Source organism: Nesoenas mayeri (assembly GCF_963082525.1).
Source record: "Nesoenas mayeri genome assembly, chromosome: 20".
Taxonomy (NCBI): Eukaryota; Metazoa; Chordata; class Aves; order Columbiformes; family Columbidae; genus Nesoenas; species Nesoenas mayeri.
The window spans coordinates 7,803,906-7,820,477 of NC_137569.1; the positions used below are offsets into that span (position 1 = coordinate 7,803,906).

At 41.6% G+C, this 16,572-nt stretch overlaps 1 protein-coding gene across 2 annotated transcripts in view; it reads right to left on the reverse strand.

Moving 5' to 3' along the window:
• Positions 1-5,455: 5,455 nt before the first annotated feature.
• The window catches only part of AUTS2 (activator of transcription and developmental regulator AUTS2), a gene marked incomplete at both ends in the record, with an annotated part of 710,546 nt that continues 699,429 nt past the window's right edge, over positions 5,456-16,572 (reverse strand). For both annotated transcript variants that reach the window (XM_080357101.1, XM_080357100.1), the window contains 5 exons: positions 5,456-6,695; positions 9,819-10,041; positions 10,941-11,024; positions 12,144-12,221; positions 12,746-12,887. In XM_080357101.1, coding sequence (XP_080213227.1) covers positions 5,456-6,695; positions 9,819-10,041; positions 10,941-11,024; positions 12,144-12,221; positions 12,746-12,887 — 1,767 coding nt within the window. The remainder of the gene's footprint in view (positions 6,696-9,818; positions 10,042-10,940; positions 11,025-12,143; positions 12,222-12,745; positions 12,888-16,572) is intronic.

Sequence of the window (16,572 nt, forward strand, 5' to 3'; positions counted from 1 at the left end):
GGAGATAATGCTAGCAAATATAGGACCCCAGGAAGTTGTTAGGGTTAAAAATGCTTTCTAAAGACAAATCTGCAACACAGAAATTCCTCATCTCTTCCTACCACTGATTCTGCAATTTACCCCATTCAGGTTTTTATCATTCTCATGGTGATTAAGGCAATGATATAGTTCCCCTGGGTGACTTCTGGGATGACTGAGGCAGTAGGTGGCTGTATTACACTGGTGACTCTGAGTTTTGTGTTCCCAGCTGTACTTTTCCCACTTATAAAATGGGGATAACAGTCTAGAGAAGTCTGTATTACCAGACTAGCATTGAAAACATCAAATACAATGACCGCAATCTACAGGAAAGGCCTCAGCAGAAAACAGCAAAAAGTACACATGGGATTGTAGGGTGCCATCATCAGTTCATATTCCGCTCTTTGTATGTACATTTTGATGTGCATGAATGTGTGTGTTTATGTAGACAAACAGTGCACAAATGAGGAGGGGGATAATCTTCATGACCCAGAAACATCTTTGTGCTAAAATGATTTTAGTTGAAGATGCCTGCACAAAAAGAAGGCCCCCCATCCCCCCTGCCCCAAACACAGCTGGCAGAAAGGGACCACGCTGTAAGCTGCCAGCTCCACCAGAAGCACTTGGAGGTGTTGCCATATGCGACCTTCCACCTTGCCCATGGCCAGAAGCAGCCCAAGCCCCTCCAGCTGGAGACAGGACACAGGGAGAACAGTCTGCCCTCACCTGCAGCCTTGTTTCTTGTTGGCTAGCAAAAATATGGAGTATTTTACAGCGGTTACCGTGGTTAATTCACTAAGGCCTTCAGTTTTCAGTCTGGTATCTAGTACTACCAAAGGTTTTTGTATGCTAGCAGCACTGAGAAATGCTCCCTTGCCCCAGTCAGGGCACCAAGCACAGTGCAATCACATAGTGAGGGACACACGGTGTCCCAAAGATGCTTCATATAAAGAATAGCTATGATTGTACAGCACAAAGGAAAGAAGATCTGACAAGACTTTACAAATCAACAAGGAGGTAGTTCCACCACTTATTTGCCTGTACTTCTCTGAACCAGCTAAATTAAAAGCTGGTCTCCACCTGGAGTTAAGGAAGAGTCACCTTCCAAAGGCAATTCAGACCACATTAAGTTGGAATCTTGCTCTGAATCACCTTCTGAAGCCATGGATGAATATACCTCTTGCCCCCAAAGACTGCAGCTGGAGTCCAAAGCAGCAAGTTAGTTTAGCCAGATGATACTTAACTGAGTCATCATGGGACAGTCTGTATAATCTGTATATAACCTGTATAATCTGAGTCTTTGGTCACTGTTGGAACCACAGCTTGCCCTTTCTTGCCAGAAACAAAAGCAGTAAGCCATGTACCCAGTCTGTGAACGGAGTATAACCAACGGTCTGTTACCTTGTTCCCGTGTCCCAGGTGGCTTTCAGCAGCGGTCACCTGCATGTGCGAAGCTGTAGTTAAGAGTTCATATTATCAAGAACCAAGATAAATATTTACTTAACAAGGCACAGCCACAGCAAATGAAAATACTTTCAGTAAAAGCCTCCCCAGTCTCTATTTGCCTGTCTTCCAGTGTGGCAAGCACTACAAATTTTCATGAGCTCCTATACATGGAATGGTAAAAAAGAAACAAAAATACACACTGCCTACAGCTCTTGGAAAAAAAATTGTCTGCAGTGTTTCTTGCTGCCTGTTATAGATTTAGCTAAGCCATGAAAGAGAGCACGACTGGCTAAATGGCAAGAGAGTATCAGTAAGGTAGGAATAGCAGTAAACCAGGTTAGAAGTAAGTATTTAGTAACGAAAGACAAACATAATTTAGAAGGTTAAAAAAGAAGGGATGAAGAGCAGGCAAAATAAAAATTGTATCAGGGAACAAATGTTTTGACTGCTTTCAAAGAATCACTCCCTATACACTGCTTTAGTTGGCACCTCAACAGGTGACAGGAAGCTGCTAAGTAGCAAACTAATTAGCATGGGAAGGTGGGATCTTTAGAGCATAAAGCAAAGGTCCTGTGTGTTTTAAACAGGTTTTCTAGGATCCAAATCCCTCACACCCTATGGAATACTACCCTTCTGATTCACTTTATTCCTACAGCTGGCATTTGGCATGGTCTTTAAACAAACTTCATTTCTGAAATACTAGTGATTCAAAACCAGAAGATTTAAGACCAATGTCTTGAATGGAAAACCCACTAAAAAGATTGTCTACACCTGCAAGATAATGTCGTTATATCAAACTTCTGAAAAGCCATGAATGCATCTGAAACAGTTTAGAAGCATTAAAAATCTTGTTTAATCTCTTACTGTACCTTTCAGGCATATTCCTCTGAACATCCCCACTCTCAGGAGACCTGACACTCAGTTCTACAACGGTGTATAGCCTCTTCAATTATATTGACTTCACATGAGTGAAATGCCTCAGAGCTCTCTGGGATTTTGGGAGTGAGGGTTCATTGGCTTAATTGGGAATTAAGGACCATCAGGAGGAGCATGCTCAGCACTGGGGAGGATGAGGATCAGAGTCCGTGCAATGATACCATGTTTCTTCCCCCCGAAAACACTGACAAAGCGGTGAGGACTCCTGTGACGGTGCCTGGAGATGAGCCTGGAAGATGATGCTCTCATTAGACCCTCTCTGACAGGGCCCCTCATGCTCCGTCTGGCTTGCTCCAATACTTTTCATCCTTCTACAGCATCTATAACTGGTTTCCTTCAGAAACCTGGAAGGTTTTTTTTAATGATGTGTATCCAAAAGACTGAGTTCTTTGCAGGAAAAAAAAAAAAAAAGAAAAAAAGCTCTTTTTGAACATTATTCTACTATTGGACATTCTGCACAGTTTACACAGAACTGGATTTTAAAAAGGACACTGACCTATTCTTTTCTCTTAGTTACATGGTTGAAATTCAGGGAAGTTTCACTTCAATCAGAGTTACATGGGAGTAAGAGCAGAATACAGAGAGAAGTGCTACAGGGCTGAAGAGAGAAACAAAAGCAAACTTGAATCTATGGCTGCATACATTTATTAATAATTGCTTACCAAAACAATTGGCAATTATTGAAGGAGGAGATTTCCTAAGCCTTGTGACACTGAAGTTTGCTTTCTTGAGCAAGTAACTTCTGCCAAAGTCACTTGGATGAAGGTTTTGCAGTCTTTGCCGCAAGCTTGTAAAGAACAAAACCAACCTAAAAAAGCTGATGAAAACTTGTAATATGCCATCAGATTGTGTGGAACTGTACAAAAGGGCTTGCATGCAGCCACGTATGTAAGCAGGGGACTAGCGGTCAGTTAACTAAAAGCTAACATAAGGAGGGTGTTACTACATTTAAAAGAATCTGGACAAGCCAAGGATCTGGTCTCCTTTTTGTTTCTTGTCTCCTGATCGCTGTGATAACTTCAGTAAGATGGCTTATAAAAGCTTGCCATTTCCTTTACAATTTTTAACAGCTGTTTCTTCTGAGCAAAAAACCACTCTTGGGAAAAAGTATTTCTTCCCCATAGCAATGATGGGGTACTCCACACAAAGAAGCACCTAGCAGTTTAGTTCACATTTTTTAATAACATGGCACAATTTACATTACACAAGTCTTCGCTGATGAGGAAACATGCTGAAGATTGAGAGCCGCTTCACTTTTCTTTTCACATAGGATCTAGAAAGGACTTTATTACATACAGGATAAACAGCAAAAAGGTTCGTATATAACAATCTCTTTACAATACTGAAAGCTACCACTACGGTTCCAGTGTACATATTCTTCAGGGTTGGGGGGGGGGTTGTATTTTTCCTTTTGTTCTTAAAAAAAAAAACCACTGCACAACATCTGGAGTTCACAAAATCTGAAGCTCACAACTAAACCTTCAGTTGACTACTAAAATAGATCTCTGAGCATTAGAAACAACTGTCTGTAGTTCATTTTTTTCTTCTTTTTTTTTCTTTTTCTTTTTTTTTTTTTGCCAAAACAGGATAACAACTTCCGATAGCACTTTAATACACTAGAAGACCAATGGAACTAATTTTATTTCATACATATATTTTACAGTCCAGTAGACAAGATAGTGAATTCTCTCTGATAAAGTCATATTCTCTCCAAATATTTAGACAAGAAACTTAACACGTTATAAAAAAGTGTGTTACGAAAAGACAGATTTCAGAAGATTGATGCATATTTTTAAAAAGGACCATGTTCTTCATGTTATTTCATGTCTTCTGTGATGAGGGAACAACAAGGCTGACCTGTTAACTATTCACAGACTTTATTACCAACTGAAATACAAGAAATGGCATTATGAAATCTGCATCCGAGTTCATTAATTCAACTACTGATCCACAATGCAGCCATGTCCATCATTTATCTTTCTTGGAGGATTTGTTTCAATGTAGCTAAAAATCAGTTAACAAAAAAAAACCCCTGTGTGTACAGAGAAAAATGATACACTGGCAATAAAAAACAAACCAGACATGAATGGCTATAAGCAGATGTTCTTCCAAAAATAAATCTGACATGTTTACGTGACGAAAGTTCTGGAAAATATCCAGCATTTGATTATGACTCTGTTTAACCCAGATTAATGTGACTAAAACCAATCTGTTATGACTACATTATCAGTGATTACAGATCGCTAACCCTGGCGCGTCCTAGTACACGAGCTACAGTAAAATCAGCATCTTGATGCAGGGGTTCAGACAGAAAACTGCACTTCTAACGGGCTGTTTCTTCATCAAAACAAGCAAGAGAAATAGGCTTCTATTATAGATGAGCTTGTTCAGGGAAAATATGACTTTAATTATGTTGTGTGTTGAAAAGGCTCCTTTGAGTTATAAAGGCTTTTGTGAAAAGCCTTAAAATTCATTGCATAGTTGAAGGGGTTTAGCTGTCTATAACAATATATGTAACACAGCATAAGCAGACTGTGTTGATCAATATTAAGTTTGCAAATAGCACAGTTTAAGAAGTATTAATGTATTATGTTACTTAATTTTATCTATTTACATTTGTACAAAGTAAAGCTTTCATCTTACCCTTTTTGCATATATGAACCATTAACCCATGAAGCAATCTTTTTACATAAATATCTACAATTGTCTTTACTCCTGGTCTGAAAGAGCTTTGTATGGTTGACATCGGCGGTGGTTTGTTTCTAGTCAAATCATTCAGATTAGTGTCTTGTTCTTCAGTTCAAATTTTGAAATTTTTAACCTAGAAATAAAATAGGAGACACGAGGAACATATGGACTTGGGTAAAAGATCTGGAAAATTTCAACATATAATATACAAAAAAACCATTTCAAAATCTTTGCACTCAGGTCTATACATATTGTACAGTGGGTCTCATCCCCAGTCTGTATCAATGACTAGTAAGAAGATCTTTATATTATGTTCATTTACAACGTTCTGTCCCTCTTTCTCTGCTTTTATTTGCTCTCACTCTGCTTATCGAGCTTCAATGTCCTTGAGGGTGTGAGAAGGAGGCCTCTCTCTCATCTCTGTCGACAGAGGAGTAGTCCTTCTGGGGGACCCGGGCCGAGGTCCCAGAGTCGAAATAAGAGGTGGAGGGGCACTGAGAGCTGCTGTGGGGGGAGTTTTATTGAGGATGCCATTTTGGTGCCCCGTTGGGGGGCTGACTCGGGGGTAGTGCATGCTAGGGAGTCCCGGCGTGATGAGGCTTGGGTGAGGGAGGTGCCCATCCAAGGCGGCCGGGTGAACCGAGTGCAGGCGTGCGTGTTCATAGTCCTCTCGGAGCATGTGCAACCGCTCCCTGTCATCCAAGTGGTTGCCCCTCTCATGCTCACGTCGAGGGTCAACAGAGAGCGGGTGGTGGTGGTGGTGGTGGTGATTGTAGTCGTGAGGTTCCCGATCCCTGAATGACCTGTCTGCTTCGTATAATCTAGGCGTAGAAAGACGATGAAGTGGGTCATTTCTTAGCAAAAAGTCTCTGCCCAGGGGGTCTCTCCGATGAATATCTAGCTCTCTGTAAGGATCTCTTAAGGGATCTCTCATTGGATCCCAGTGGAAAGAAGGATAAGGGAAACGTTCTCCACCAGGAATTGGGCTAATTCCCATGAAAGGGGTCATCATGCGAGTCCTATCCAGGCCGCTGATGCTGTTCATGTGATGTATACCAGTTACACCTACAGTCATGGGCATAGACACTAAAGGACTTGGATGGACGTTAGATGTAGATATCGGTGGTGGCTGATCAGATGACCTATGAGTCTGAGGTCCCTCAGGTTGAACATCATGGTCTTCCTTTCGCTCCTCCTTCACTTTGACTTCATTGCTTTTCTTCGGATTATCATACGCCGGCTCATTCTTCCTCTCCGCTTCCCGATTTGAAGTACTGTTAGGCCTGGTGCTCTCCACAATGGGAGGCCTAGCATAGGGTGAAGGAACCCTGGACATTTGCTTAGACTCTTCCACCACTCGGCTTTCATGGCTCAGCCCTTCTTTCTCCGAAATATAGTTGTCCTTCACCTTGTGCTCTTCAACATTTATTTCCTTCCGGGATTCGGAGTGATCCCTCTCTCGTTCTTTGGGTTTCTCTTTTTCTCGAACCTCGGGATTCAGATGGCTCCTGATCTGCTCATTTGAGCTGCGATTATGTCCGAGGGAGTTTACTGCATGGATAGGTGCTGGTGAAGGATGGCTGGAGTGTCTTTTCTCAATGCTCTCCCTAGAAAAAAGAGAAGTGTAAAAATGAAGACATGAGAAAGTCTGCAAAATAAAATAAAGCATCTAGGGTGTCTGGCATTATACTCGTCTGCTTTGCAGAAAGCTAGTAACATGCACTGTTAAATGCACTGTTCCTTTTGCACACCCAAAGAACATCCTGTCTGTAAACTAGGCCTGTTCTATTATCTCGACGCAGGAGAAGAAGATCCCCGAAGCTGCTTTGTGAATGATCTGATTGAGATTTCAAACACTCTAGTCCACAGAAGGCTCCCAAGGGGATCTAGCTCTAGTACACATATTTCTAAGACAATGGCCTAATTGTTTGAAAAAAACAAACAGAACTAATTTCATGAAAAGAAGTGAGTCAGTTAAATCCAGATTACATGGCTAATAGTATTTTACCTGCTATTTCTATTAAGAATACATTTGGCAAAATGGATGAAATTTTGTTCAACTGACTTTTAAAAAAATGTCTAGACCTATGTATGTTACTAATTTCTTATCTCGATTTTTTTCAATCTTCTCGATTTTCAATTTATTTTGCACAATTCAATTTACTTCCTAAAATTGAAAACAAAATACTCTCAAGACACCAGTACTGATGAAGAGAATCCACCTCTCTGAACAGGCAGGCACTCTTTAGTAAGTGTTTTAATAGAGGTGGCCATAGATTACGTGTTGACTTCTTCAGTCTGCCCTACGTGATCATTCAGTCCAGCTCTGAAAACATTATCTCTTTGGAGTAAGTTGCTCTTCAGATTACCAGCCCTTCCCCATGTCTACAGTAGAGCAAGCAGAGCATGGAGAGGGCAATGCCTCTCTTTCTGCCAATGCCAGGAATTCTCGAAAGGCATTGATTCCGTTTTTCGAACCTATTTAAGTAGCACGAAAGATTAGAGAATTATTGTCTGGCAGTGGACAAAAATCATATCAGGACATCGCAGTGTAGCTCCCCAGCCAGCTTCGCACCTAGGAAAGGGGCACAGGTGGTAGATTTGTGTTATCTAAGCCATCTGGAGGGGATTCAGCTAATCTCAGTCTAGCTGGGCGGGCGCTGCGGTTCACTGGCTGGACAGCTGATCCAAGAGCAGCGACCAGGGATACACTGCACCCCACTTGAACGCTGATCTTCGATGGGGAAGAGCCCAGCTAAGAGGTACCTCTGAGGTGCCCTTCCCCTGATAACAGAAGAAATTTGGATGAATGCTTTTGGCTACATGGCCCATTTGGGGGCTGATAAAATTAGAACCTCGATGACGGGATGATTTTCAGATGAAACTGTACCTCTGGGTGTGATTCCCAGTTCTTCCTGTTTGGACAAATCAGCTTAAAAGGGGTAAGAGACATCGGGAGCTCAACTAGAAAGCAGGGCTACATCCTCAGCCCCTGGGTGCCACTGCAGATAGAAGAATAGGTATGAGAGGCTCCCAAACTACTCCGGACGTTATCTACACAGGGAGCACGTCTCCAGGACGGGATTCTCAGCATCTTCTCATATAGGCAACAGTGTGAACATGCTGCAAAGTAGAGCTCTTCAACACCACACAGATGGATGCACAGCGACACCAGATCAGCGAAACTGTTCTTGGACTAAACCGGTAGCCATAATTGAGCAGAAGTATGAAGTATGAATGAGGCTTACGTTTAAGCTCTCAAATTATTGCAAATAAATACATTCTGAGCTATGATATGGAGTTCAGGCAATGCCAAAGCAGCTTGCAAGGAATGTGTATCTGAAAGGGATTTTCTTCAGCAGAAACACTTCATAAGAAAACAACAAAACAGCAACTGAAATAATCACATAATTCTAAAGACTACTCATATCATTAGTAACTAAAATGCTTTGCCATTCAAGCCAGTAAAGCTACTCACATGCTTAAGCATTTTGCAGGACATAATCCCCAATTTGTAACGGCAATTTATTTTGAAGCATTAACACCAGACATGAAAATAATGAAGCTATGCTACCAAACAGAAAATATTCCAAATGGAAAATGTAGGTGAAAAGATCTGTAGTTTGTCTTGCTCTTCACATTTCACAATAACATAGAAAAGCTCTTCAATGTATTTTTAGAATATCTAACGCATTAGCATAACTTCTTTTAGAAAAGGCTACTAATGCATATATTTGGGTTAGTGACAGAGAAGTCAGAAAAGCACATCTCCTAAATACTCTTTTATGTTAAAAAATTAGAAACAAATAGCCATTATGTAGTAAAGTAATGTGCAAACTTAACAGGAAAGCCATTAAGCCACAACTGAAAAAGCTGAAATCAGCCTCTCTACATTTTTCAAGGAAGGCATGACACTTGCTGAATGGCAAATTCTTATAATTTGGTACTTAAATGCTAAGAGGAATTGTTACTGAGTTAACTGTATAATGGGAACAGTCCTGACAAAAAAAAAATATATATATGACCAGGTTTTACTTTTCCTTAACCCTTCCCAGCCTGGACATGTCAGCGTGCAAGTCCAGGTAAAACACTGAATAACAACTGTGCTTGAAGGTGTGTAACAGCAGTGCATGTGTGTGTGGTTTTTTTGAAAGGAATTAAGGTTGATTCAATGAGCTGCATGCACTGAAAATTACTGTGGTATTGGAACATGACATATCTGGTGCATTCATAATTTTACAACTTTATCAGTGGTCCCTCTAGTCAGTCCATTTCTGAGGAGGGAGGTAGGGTTATTTGTTTTGCAGACATGGTCTGGTTTATGAACTTATTTAAGTATTCAAAGGTGCAGATATGTGTCTGATGGACTTTACAATCCTTATTTTCATCCCGTCAGGCACCTATCTACACATAAAGTCTTCAGAAGACCTATGAAAACCACGAGGTAACAGAGTGTGTGGGTCTGATTCTCTTCTCACTTGACACTGCCTGACCTCTGCTCCAGCAAAGCTCCTTCTGATGAAGCGTGGTGCAAGTGAGAAGAGAAACAGGTGCAGCAGGAAACACCCGAGACAGAAACAGCCTCACGTCGCGGGCAGCAATAGCGTCAGCTCTCCAGGCGTCCCTCTGCTGAAGCTCTGGTTTAACAATGTGCCAGGCTGGGAAGGGTTAAAAGCGGAACAGAGCCCCAAGCTTTGAACTAGACAATTCTTGGAAGTGTTCTTTCGTACCTTTCTTTGTCATCTTTACTAACAGATGAGTCTCGTTTATCTACATCTCTATCTCTGTCATGAGCTGCAGCAGATGAACTGCGCTCCAGCTCTCCTGGCTTCAGCCAGGGCGGAGGGGTCGGGAACGAAGGAGGAGTTCGGTGCAGTCGGTTCCAGGGCTCGTGAGGGTTGCTAAAGCTCTGCATACTGGGGCCATCCTTGTGGCCGAACACTGAGTTGGGTGCTGAAATGGTGAAGTGGAAAACAAAAAGGTTTAAGAAAAAGGTATGCTCTAGTGAAGGTACTTACCAAAAAAACTTTTACAGCACTCAGAGTTAAAATGAATACATATTATTGGGAGCTGGAAAAGGAAAGGAAATTAACAGAGATTCATTAGAGGGTCTCATTCCTAAAAATGGGCAGGCATCTGATAGCTGTTTTAATTGGAAAGGGAAATGCTGTGGATAAAATTGACACGGGATGAAGTAGTAAGATAAAATTGACAATGATCCTTATTCCAAATATTTTGGAGACATCAGGAAATGACCATTATATGGACTATAAATAAATTCAACTTCTTGCATTTGGTCCTGAACCAAAGTAAAATAACTGAAATCATGGCAGATTTGAAGTATGGCAAAAGAGGGTGGTTTTCTAAAGGATGATCTTTTGTGACTGGCCAAATCTAGAGAAATGTTGATGATCCTGGACAAATAAATGCAGGTTAGTGATCTCTTCCAGGCACGTGTCCTGGATCTCTGGTGGGAAAAGAAAACAATGTTCCCATCCACAGCTAGGGATGCTGCACACATTACTGGTTTTGAACATGCAACAAAACCAGGAGAAATTTCACAAACTCCTTAGACTCACAGGTCCTATATTCTCGGGGTTTTCTTTTTTTAACTGAACAATGTAATGGTGACATTTAGCACTATGTTGAACCCAAGCTATTAACGAATAGAAAATAATTTACTGATGACTAAAACTCAATTTTATTTAGGTGAAAAACGGCACTTTTCAAATTCCCATCTCTTAGTGATATGTGGCCTATGCAACCGGTAAAAAAGACAGCAAATAGTCACCAGCACTTAATATCCTGAATTACACAGCAAACAAGAATTCATAAACAAAGAGGCTACTCACTGACTGTCGGGTTCCCGAGTCCCCCAAAGGCATTGCTACCCACGGCGGTGAGACCGCTGAAGGAAGCCGGTCGATTGAAAGGCTCTGCAAAACCAACAGAAACCGCTGAAGCTCCCTGGCTTGTCAGTCACGATGATAAAACATCAGTGCGCTATCCAACTGCATTACATCTGCACGAAAGCTCAGTCTGTGCCCAGCAGTGCTCAGTCATCATCCTCCCACAACACAGCAGTGATTGCAAGGAGGTGGGACAGAAAAAAAAACACATCTTTTTTTTTCCAATGACAGAATGGATGGGATCATCTTACTAGAAAAACTTCCTTTTGAAAGTAAAACAAGATGTTAAAATATACATGGTACTGGGGCCTGTACTTCTGCATTAGTAGCTACTTTATTTAAAACCTGCAAACATCTCCATTTTTATTTCCTTTTATTCCCTTCCAATTCAATTCCATGGTCTTTCTCAGGAAATGTCCCAGGCTAGCAAGACTATTATTAACTCTGGCAAATGTGCTCCAGACACCTTCAGGCTATGTCTCCTAGGCCACGGCCAGGATATAAATAAAATGTCCTATTATACATCATGCTGACCTCAACATTGTGTAATGCTCTTTATAGTTATGGTTGATATGATACGAAAAAATAGCATGGAGTAAAAAATACTGGAATAATTTCTTCCAGTAGCTAATGCATACAGACTATAAGTAACTTGTATGAGGCAAATTTTCCTCTCAAGTTTACTTTGGAAGAGCCTAATGATGTTTTGACGAAACACTTGATAAATACAAGCACAGAGAAAAGGAAGACCAAACCCAGCGTTTTCTATAGACAGCTGAGTGCAGAATGATAAATGGGCATTGTGAATCTGCTGTATCCATTTGGTCACCCTCCCAAATCTTTCCCCATGCAAAATACAATGCCAATTCAGAGTCTTGATCTCTGCTGCTCCCATAGGCAGCACACTGCCTTAGTGCAACGTCAGTGAGTTAGAAGGGAAATAACATTTGGTAACTTGAATGGTTCTCTTTTTATGTGTATTTAGAACTTCTACTTGGGTAATGGCTAAAATGTGCAATTTGTAAAGGTTAAGTAAGTAGGATGCTCAAAGACTCTCCATGTGGGCAACCTTTAGTAGTCTGAATGGTCACCATGTGTTACACTTCTGAGTTGTATTCACCGCGAGTGATTGCAGAAAGCACGTACCTAAGTGAGCAGCGGGGTTGAGGAAGTTGCTGTGGTGAGGTGGTGGGCCGAAAGGGGTGCCGGCTGGATGACCCCCACCTGCCAAAACAAAGCACAAGGGCTGAATTCCCATCAAAAGCTCCAAAAGGGACTCGCTGGGCTCTGGGCTTGACTATCATTACTTAAATGGCAGCTCACGTGAGCAGAGAATGCTGTACACTGGGCAGGGGCTCTCGGGTCAGGATCCTGCACAAACAGCAGCTGCTCGTGTGAACAGAGGTTCCCACTTAGAGTATAAGCAGCCGGGGGGTGGGGGCAGAATGTTTCAGTACGGAAAAGGAAAAATCAAGTAAAATACAGCATATTTCCAACCTGTCATCTCCATTTTGTGAAGAAATGTTCCTCTGTTTACTACCTGTATGGCACTTCAGCAGTTTGGGCTTTTGTAAAAGCATAGAGAATAATTTAAAACTATTTAGCAAGTAGACTAATAGCCCCTGGCATGTCTTGCAGAGAGTTCATAAGCCAAAGCATATAAGAAATTTCCTTTTGACAGGGCAAGGATTAGCATTTTAGAATAATAAGCATGCCACATGTAGGAGATTTCACTTCTCAGTACTCACTGGCTGTGGAGAAGAGAGTCGAGGGCCGGGCCAGGTCATGGGGGTGGTGGATGGCTCCAAAAAGGCTGGGGCCTGGTGGCCTGCTCAGAAATTCAGGTTTCAGGCCAAAGTCCAGCTTGTGCGGATCAGACTGCATCTGTTTCTGAAACGTAAAAACAGGATTTGAAAGAGACTGTTCCAAAAGACAGCAGTGAAAGACACTTTCAGAATGAGGTGGGCATACAAGTGTATTAATACTACCTGAAGTTTTAACAAGAACATTAGGTTTTGAGACCCTGACTATAGATCCACAGCTGTGTTCCTGGAGGGAACAGAGAGAGAAAACCTTGGGCTCCCAACGCATTTACCACAAATTTAAACTGTGTTTTCAGATACACACATACACATCCATTCCTCTGGAGCAAAGCATTTCAGCACAGTCCTGACTTACAGAACGAACACGAAACTCTTTGAAGAGGCCTTGGACACTTGCTTAGCTGTACGATTCAGTCTATCTTAAAATAATACAAGCAAAGCGAAAGAGAAATGGTAGTTTGGAGCTGAGCCCAAGTGAGCAGGCATGTTAAAAGCCAGGTGAAAGCATCAGCTGTACCAGCAGAGCTGCCAGCTGACCCTCTTCCCACTGCAGGAATCTCCTGCCAGACAGTTATGGCACAGACGAGTCAACACACACCAGAACCATCAATTTAACATGTGAAGATGCACTCTCAAAACACTTGCTGCAGTGCATCTTTCGGTGCCTCTCAGACTGCAGCTGAATAAGCTGGGGACTAAAATGAACCAAATTACAGATGAAGTATATTTGAGGCTCAAGAACTGAAGTCCCATTTTGACAGCTTGCACTCCAAATTCAAAGCACTGTATGTCGCTGTCTTTATTTATATGCTATTAGAATCAGCAGATGAGCTTTTTTCAGGCAAATTTGCTGAGGTGACTGTATTATGAATGGTAAAGGGATGAAGGATGGGCTCTTTGTGCCATGTACTCATTTCAGTGGTCTCTACTTCAACAGTTTTATAGAAAGAAGAGGAAAACCAAATTCCCAATTACCTGTGCTGCCAGAACTCCCTAAACACAGATTGCTGATTAATTGTGCAGGTCAGCTGAAAGGATTTACAAATGGGTAACACTGAACCGGTAGATCTTAACAGTAATTCCAGAGCATGTCACGCTTTATAAATCAGTAGTTAATACTGTGCCAGCTCAGAGTACAGACTATTACAGTGATATAAATATGCATATTAAAAAGTTATGACCAAGTTAATGTGCATGTCTAGTAGCTGTTTTTCAAGTGCTAGTAACATGTCAATGTTGCTATGAGAACAAAAATGGGGGAAAAAAGGCTTTATCTATGTTTTGAGATAAGGGCCTGCAAGAATATTGAAATAGGAAAGATGGCCAAGTTAAGGTCATGTCTTTTAAGGAAGTAACACTTTAGTGCTTCAGTAATAGAAAAACTCAAATGCCTCAGATGAAGCCTGCATGCCGCATTTTTATGATGTGAACTCTTTTTATTCTTCTTTTTAACAACCAAGTTCTAAACCTCTGACAGGCACTACTCAGAGCAGCAAAAAACTGGCTGGAACTTTAATTGCAGCCATGTGAATGGAACACTGTTCTAAATAATGAAAAAATCCCCTGTCTGAAGACCAATGGGAATACCATGGATGTGTTCAGGTTTTTTTTATGTACTGGTTTACCTTAAAATAGTATCAAAGAAAACTGATCAGACGTATTTTATCCCCCGGTGCTGCTCAGGAGAGCACCCCTCTTGCTGATAATCCTTATGAGTGCATCTGAAGTCCGGCAAATGTGTAACACACAGGGCCCACTAAAATCAATGTAAATGCCTACACTAATTTCATGGCATGTTAGATTGGGTCACAAGGCCTTTCCTAAAAGAGAAGAGGCCAATTACGGAGCACAAATTCTCTCTTGAATCCAGGCCAGTAATGCACTGGTCAGTCTAAGGACGAGTGTAATTTGCTTTGTGCCCAGAGCTGGGACGTAACCCTGGCTGTGCCTGAGGAACTCCTGGGTGTGCAGGGGGGTTACACGGGTCTGAACTGTGTCTCGGTGCAGCGCTACAGGCAGGCAAACGGCATCCACAGCTGCACGCAATTTCTCCCGAGGTCAGGAAGGTTGTGTTTTTAAGTTTTCTTTGCCTGCTTCTTCAGAGTCTGCTGCTGCCCTCTGCTAGCAATTACTGGCGGGCCAGGTCGTTATCGCTTCTTCCATACTTTGCGAGCAGCCTGGTGGCTCTGCATGCAAACTCGAAATCTTCTCAGTAAGTCTATTTTATTCCCTGCTCTACGGTCAGGCAGCATCTTCAGCTTGTGCAGGAAAAAAGGCACCTTCCCAACCTTGCGTTAGAAGGAGAAATTGTTCCGTATGAGCCTTCAGCCTGAGATTTCACACTTTGTGGTCGCATGTGGAGGGGAGGACTCTGGTCCCGTGTGGGAGTCTGACAAGGACATAAACCAACTTGCCTTACTGACTGCAGACCACACATCATTTTTTGACTGAACTGAGACAGTGAAATACAGTGAAATTATTCTTGAAATTATTGTCATGCACAGCCTCAAAAAGTCAAGTAACATCCTTTCCTGTACCCTGGGCTTTATTTCTGTCTTTTAACATGCAAGATAGGAAAGTATGAGGTAAAAGAAATGGCTGCATGAAAATGGCATTTACTATGAGTTATAAATACACCAGTATGACCTCTCTCTGAATATCAAATCAAGGAAGATTTGAAGGACATAGATAGCATGGGAATAATAATTTCATTTCAAGAAAATACCTTTTCAATAAAATAAAAAAAAGGACATATAACTCTCTAGGTCTATAATCTTGTCTTTTTTGATAATGGGAAGATGAATGAAGATCACTAGCAAGGGAAACATAAGGAGGCAGAGAAGAGAGATATGTCTGCTGCAGCAAATTAACCTGTCAACCTTGTTTAAAAGGGTTATTTTTAAACTCTATTAGCTGCAGGTTTTAGTATCTGTTCAACATCTTCATATTCTTACAGCACTACCTTATGCAATTCCATTGCATACACAGACTGCCAAGTGCTATGGACTCCTTGTTAATTTTACTTTCTAACACAAGCTATTGACTCCCAAAGTACAAGTATGAACAGCAAAGAACACCAACCTTTCCCGACTTACTGAAAAACTTCAAGAGGAACACAAAATTTTTCAGTGGAAATATTATAAAGGGAAAGGAACCTTCTCCATAGACTCCACGTGCAATGAAAATACAGTTAAATTGAGAATAGAAATATCCTAACTAGTAAATGAAGAAATTACTTTTTCTTGTCTGACATCGGTTCCAGGAGAGCCTAAACTTGCCATGGCCCTTACCCTTGAAGTCTCAAAGCATGTATAACAAAGACAATTATCTTCGGTGCAATGAGACAGCGTCTGGACAACATGACTTCATGGGAGAGGCTGTGTCTGCCTGAGCAGCCCCGGCACTACAGGTGCCAACCGCCAGCTGTGAAAAAACACTGATGGGAGCCTGTGCAGACAGACTGGATAAAGCATCACAAGGACAGGAGAAATCTTGCTGTGCTCTCTTCTGTCTGTGAACACTGGTAAGAGGAACGGGCTACACGTGCCTAGCTTCTCCAGACTTAAAAAGAATTAATCTCGATACATTTGTGTCCTCAACTATAAATATAAGCAATGCTGTAGCTCGCAGGCACTCCCTGAGCTCTTCCTAGCTACAAACTGGTTGTTATCACCTAAGATCTGGTGTCCTTGTTCCGTGGTATCCCAGACATGCCTTTGAGACTCTGCCTTTAGGTTTTTAATTCCAATATG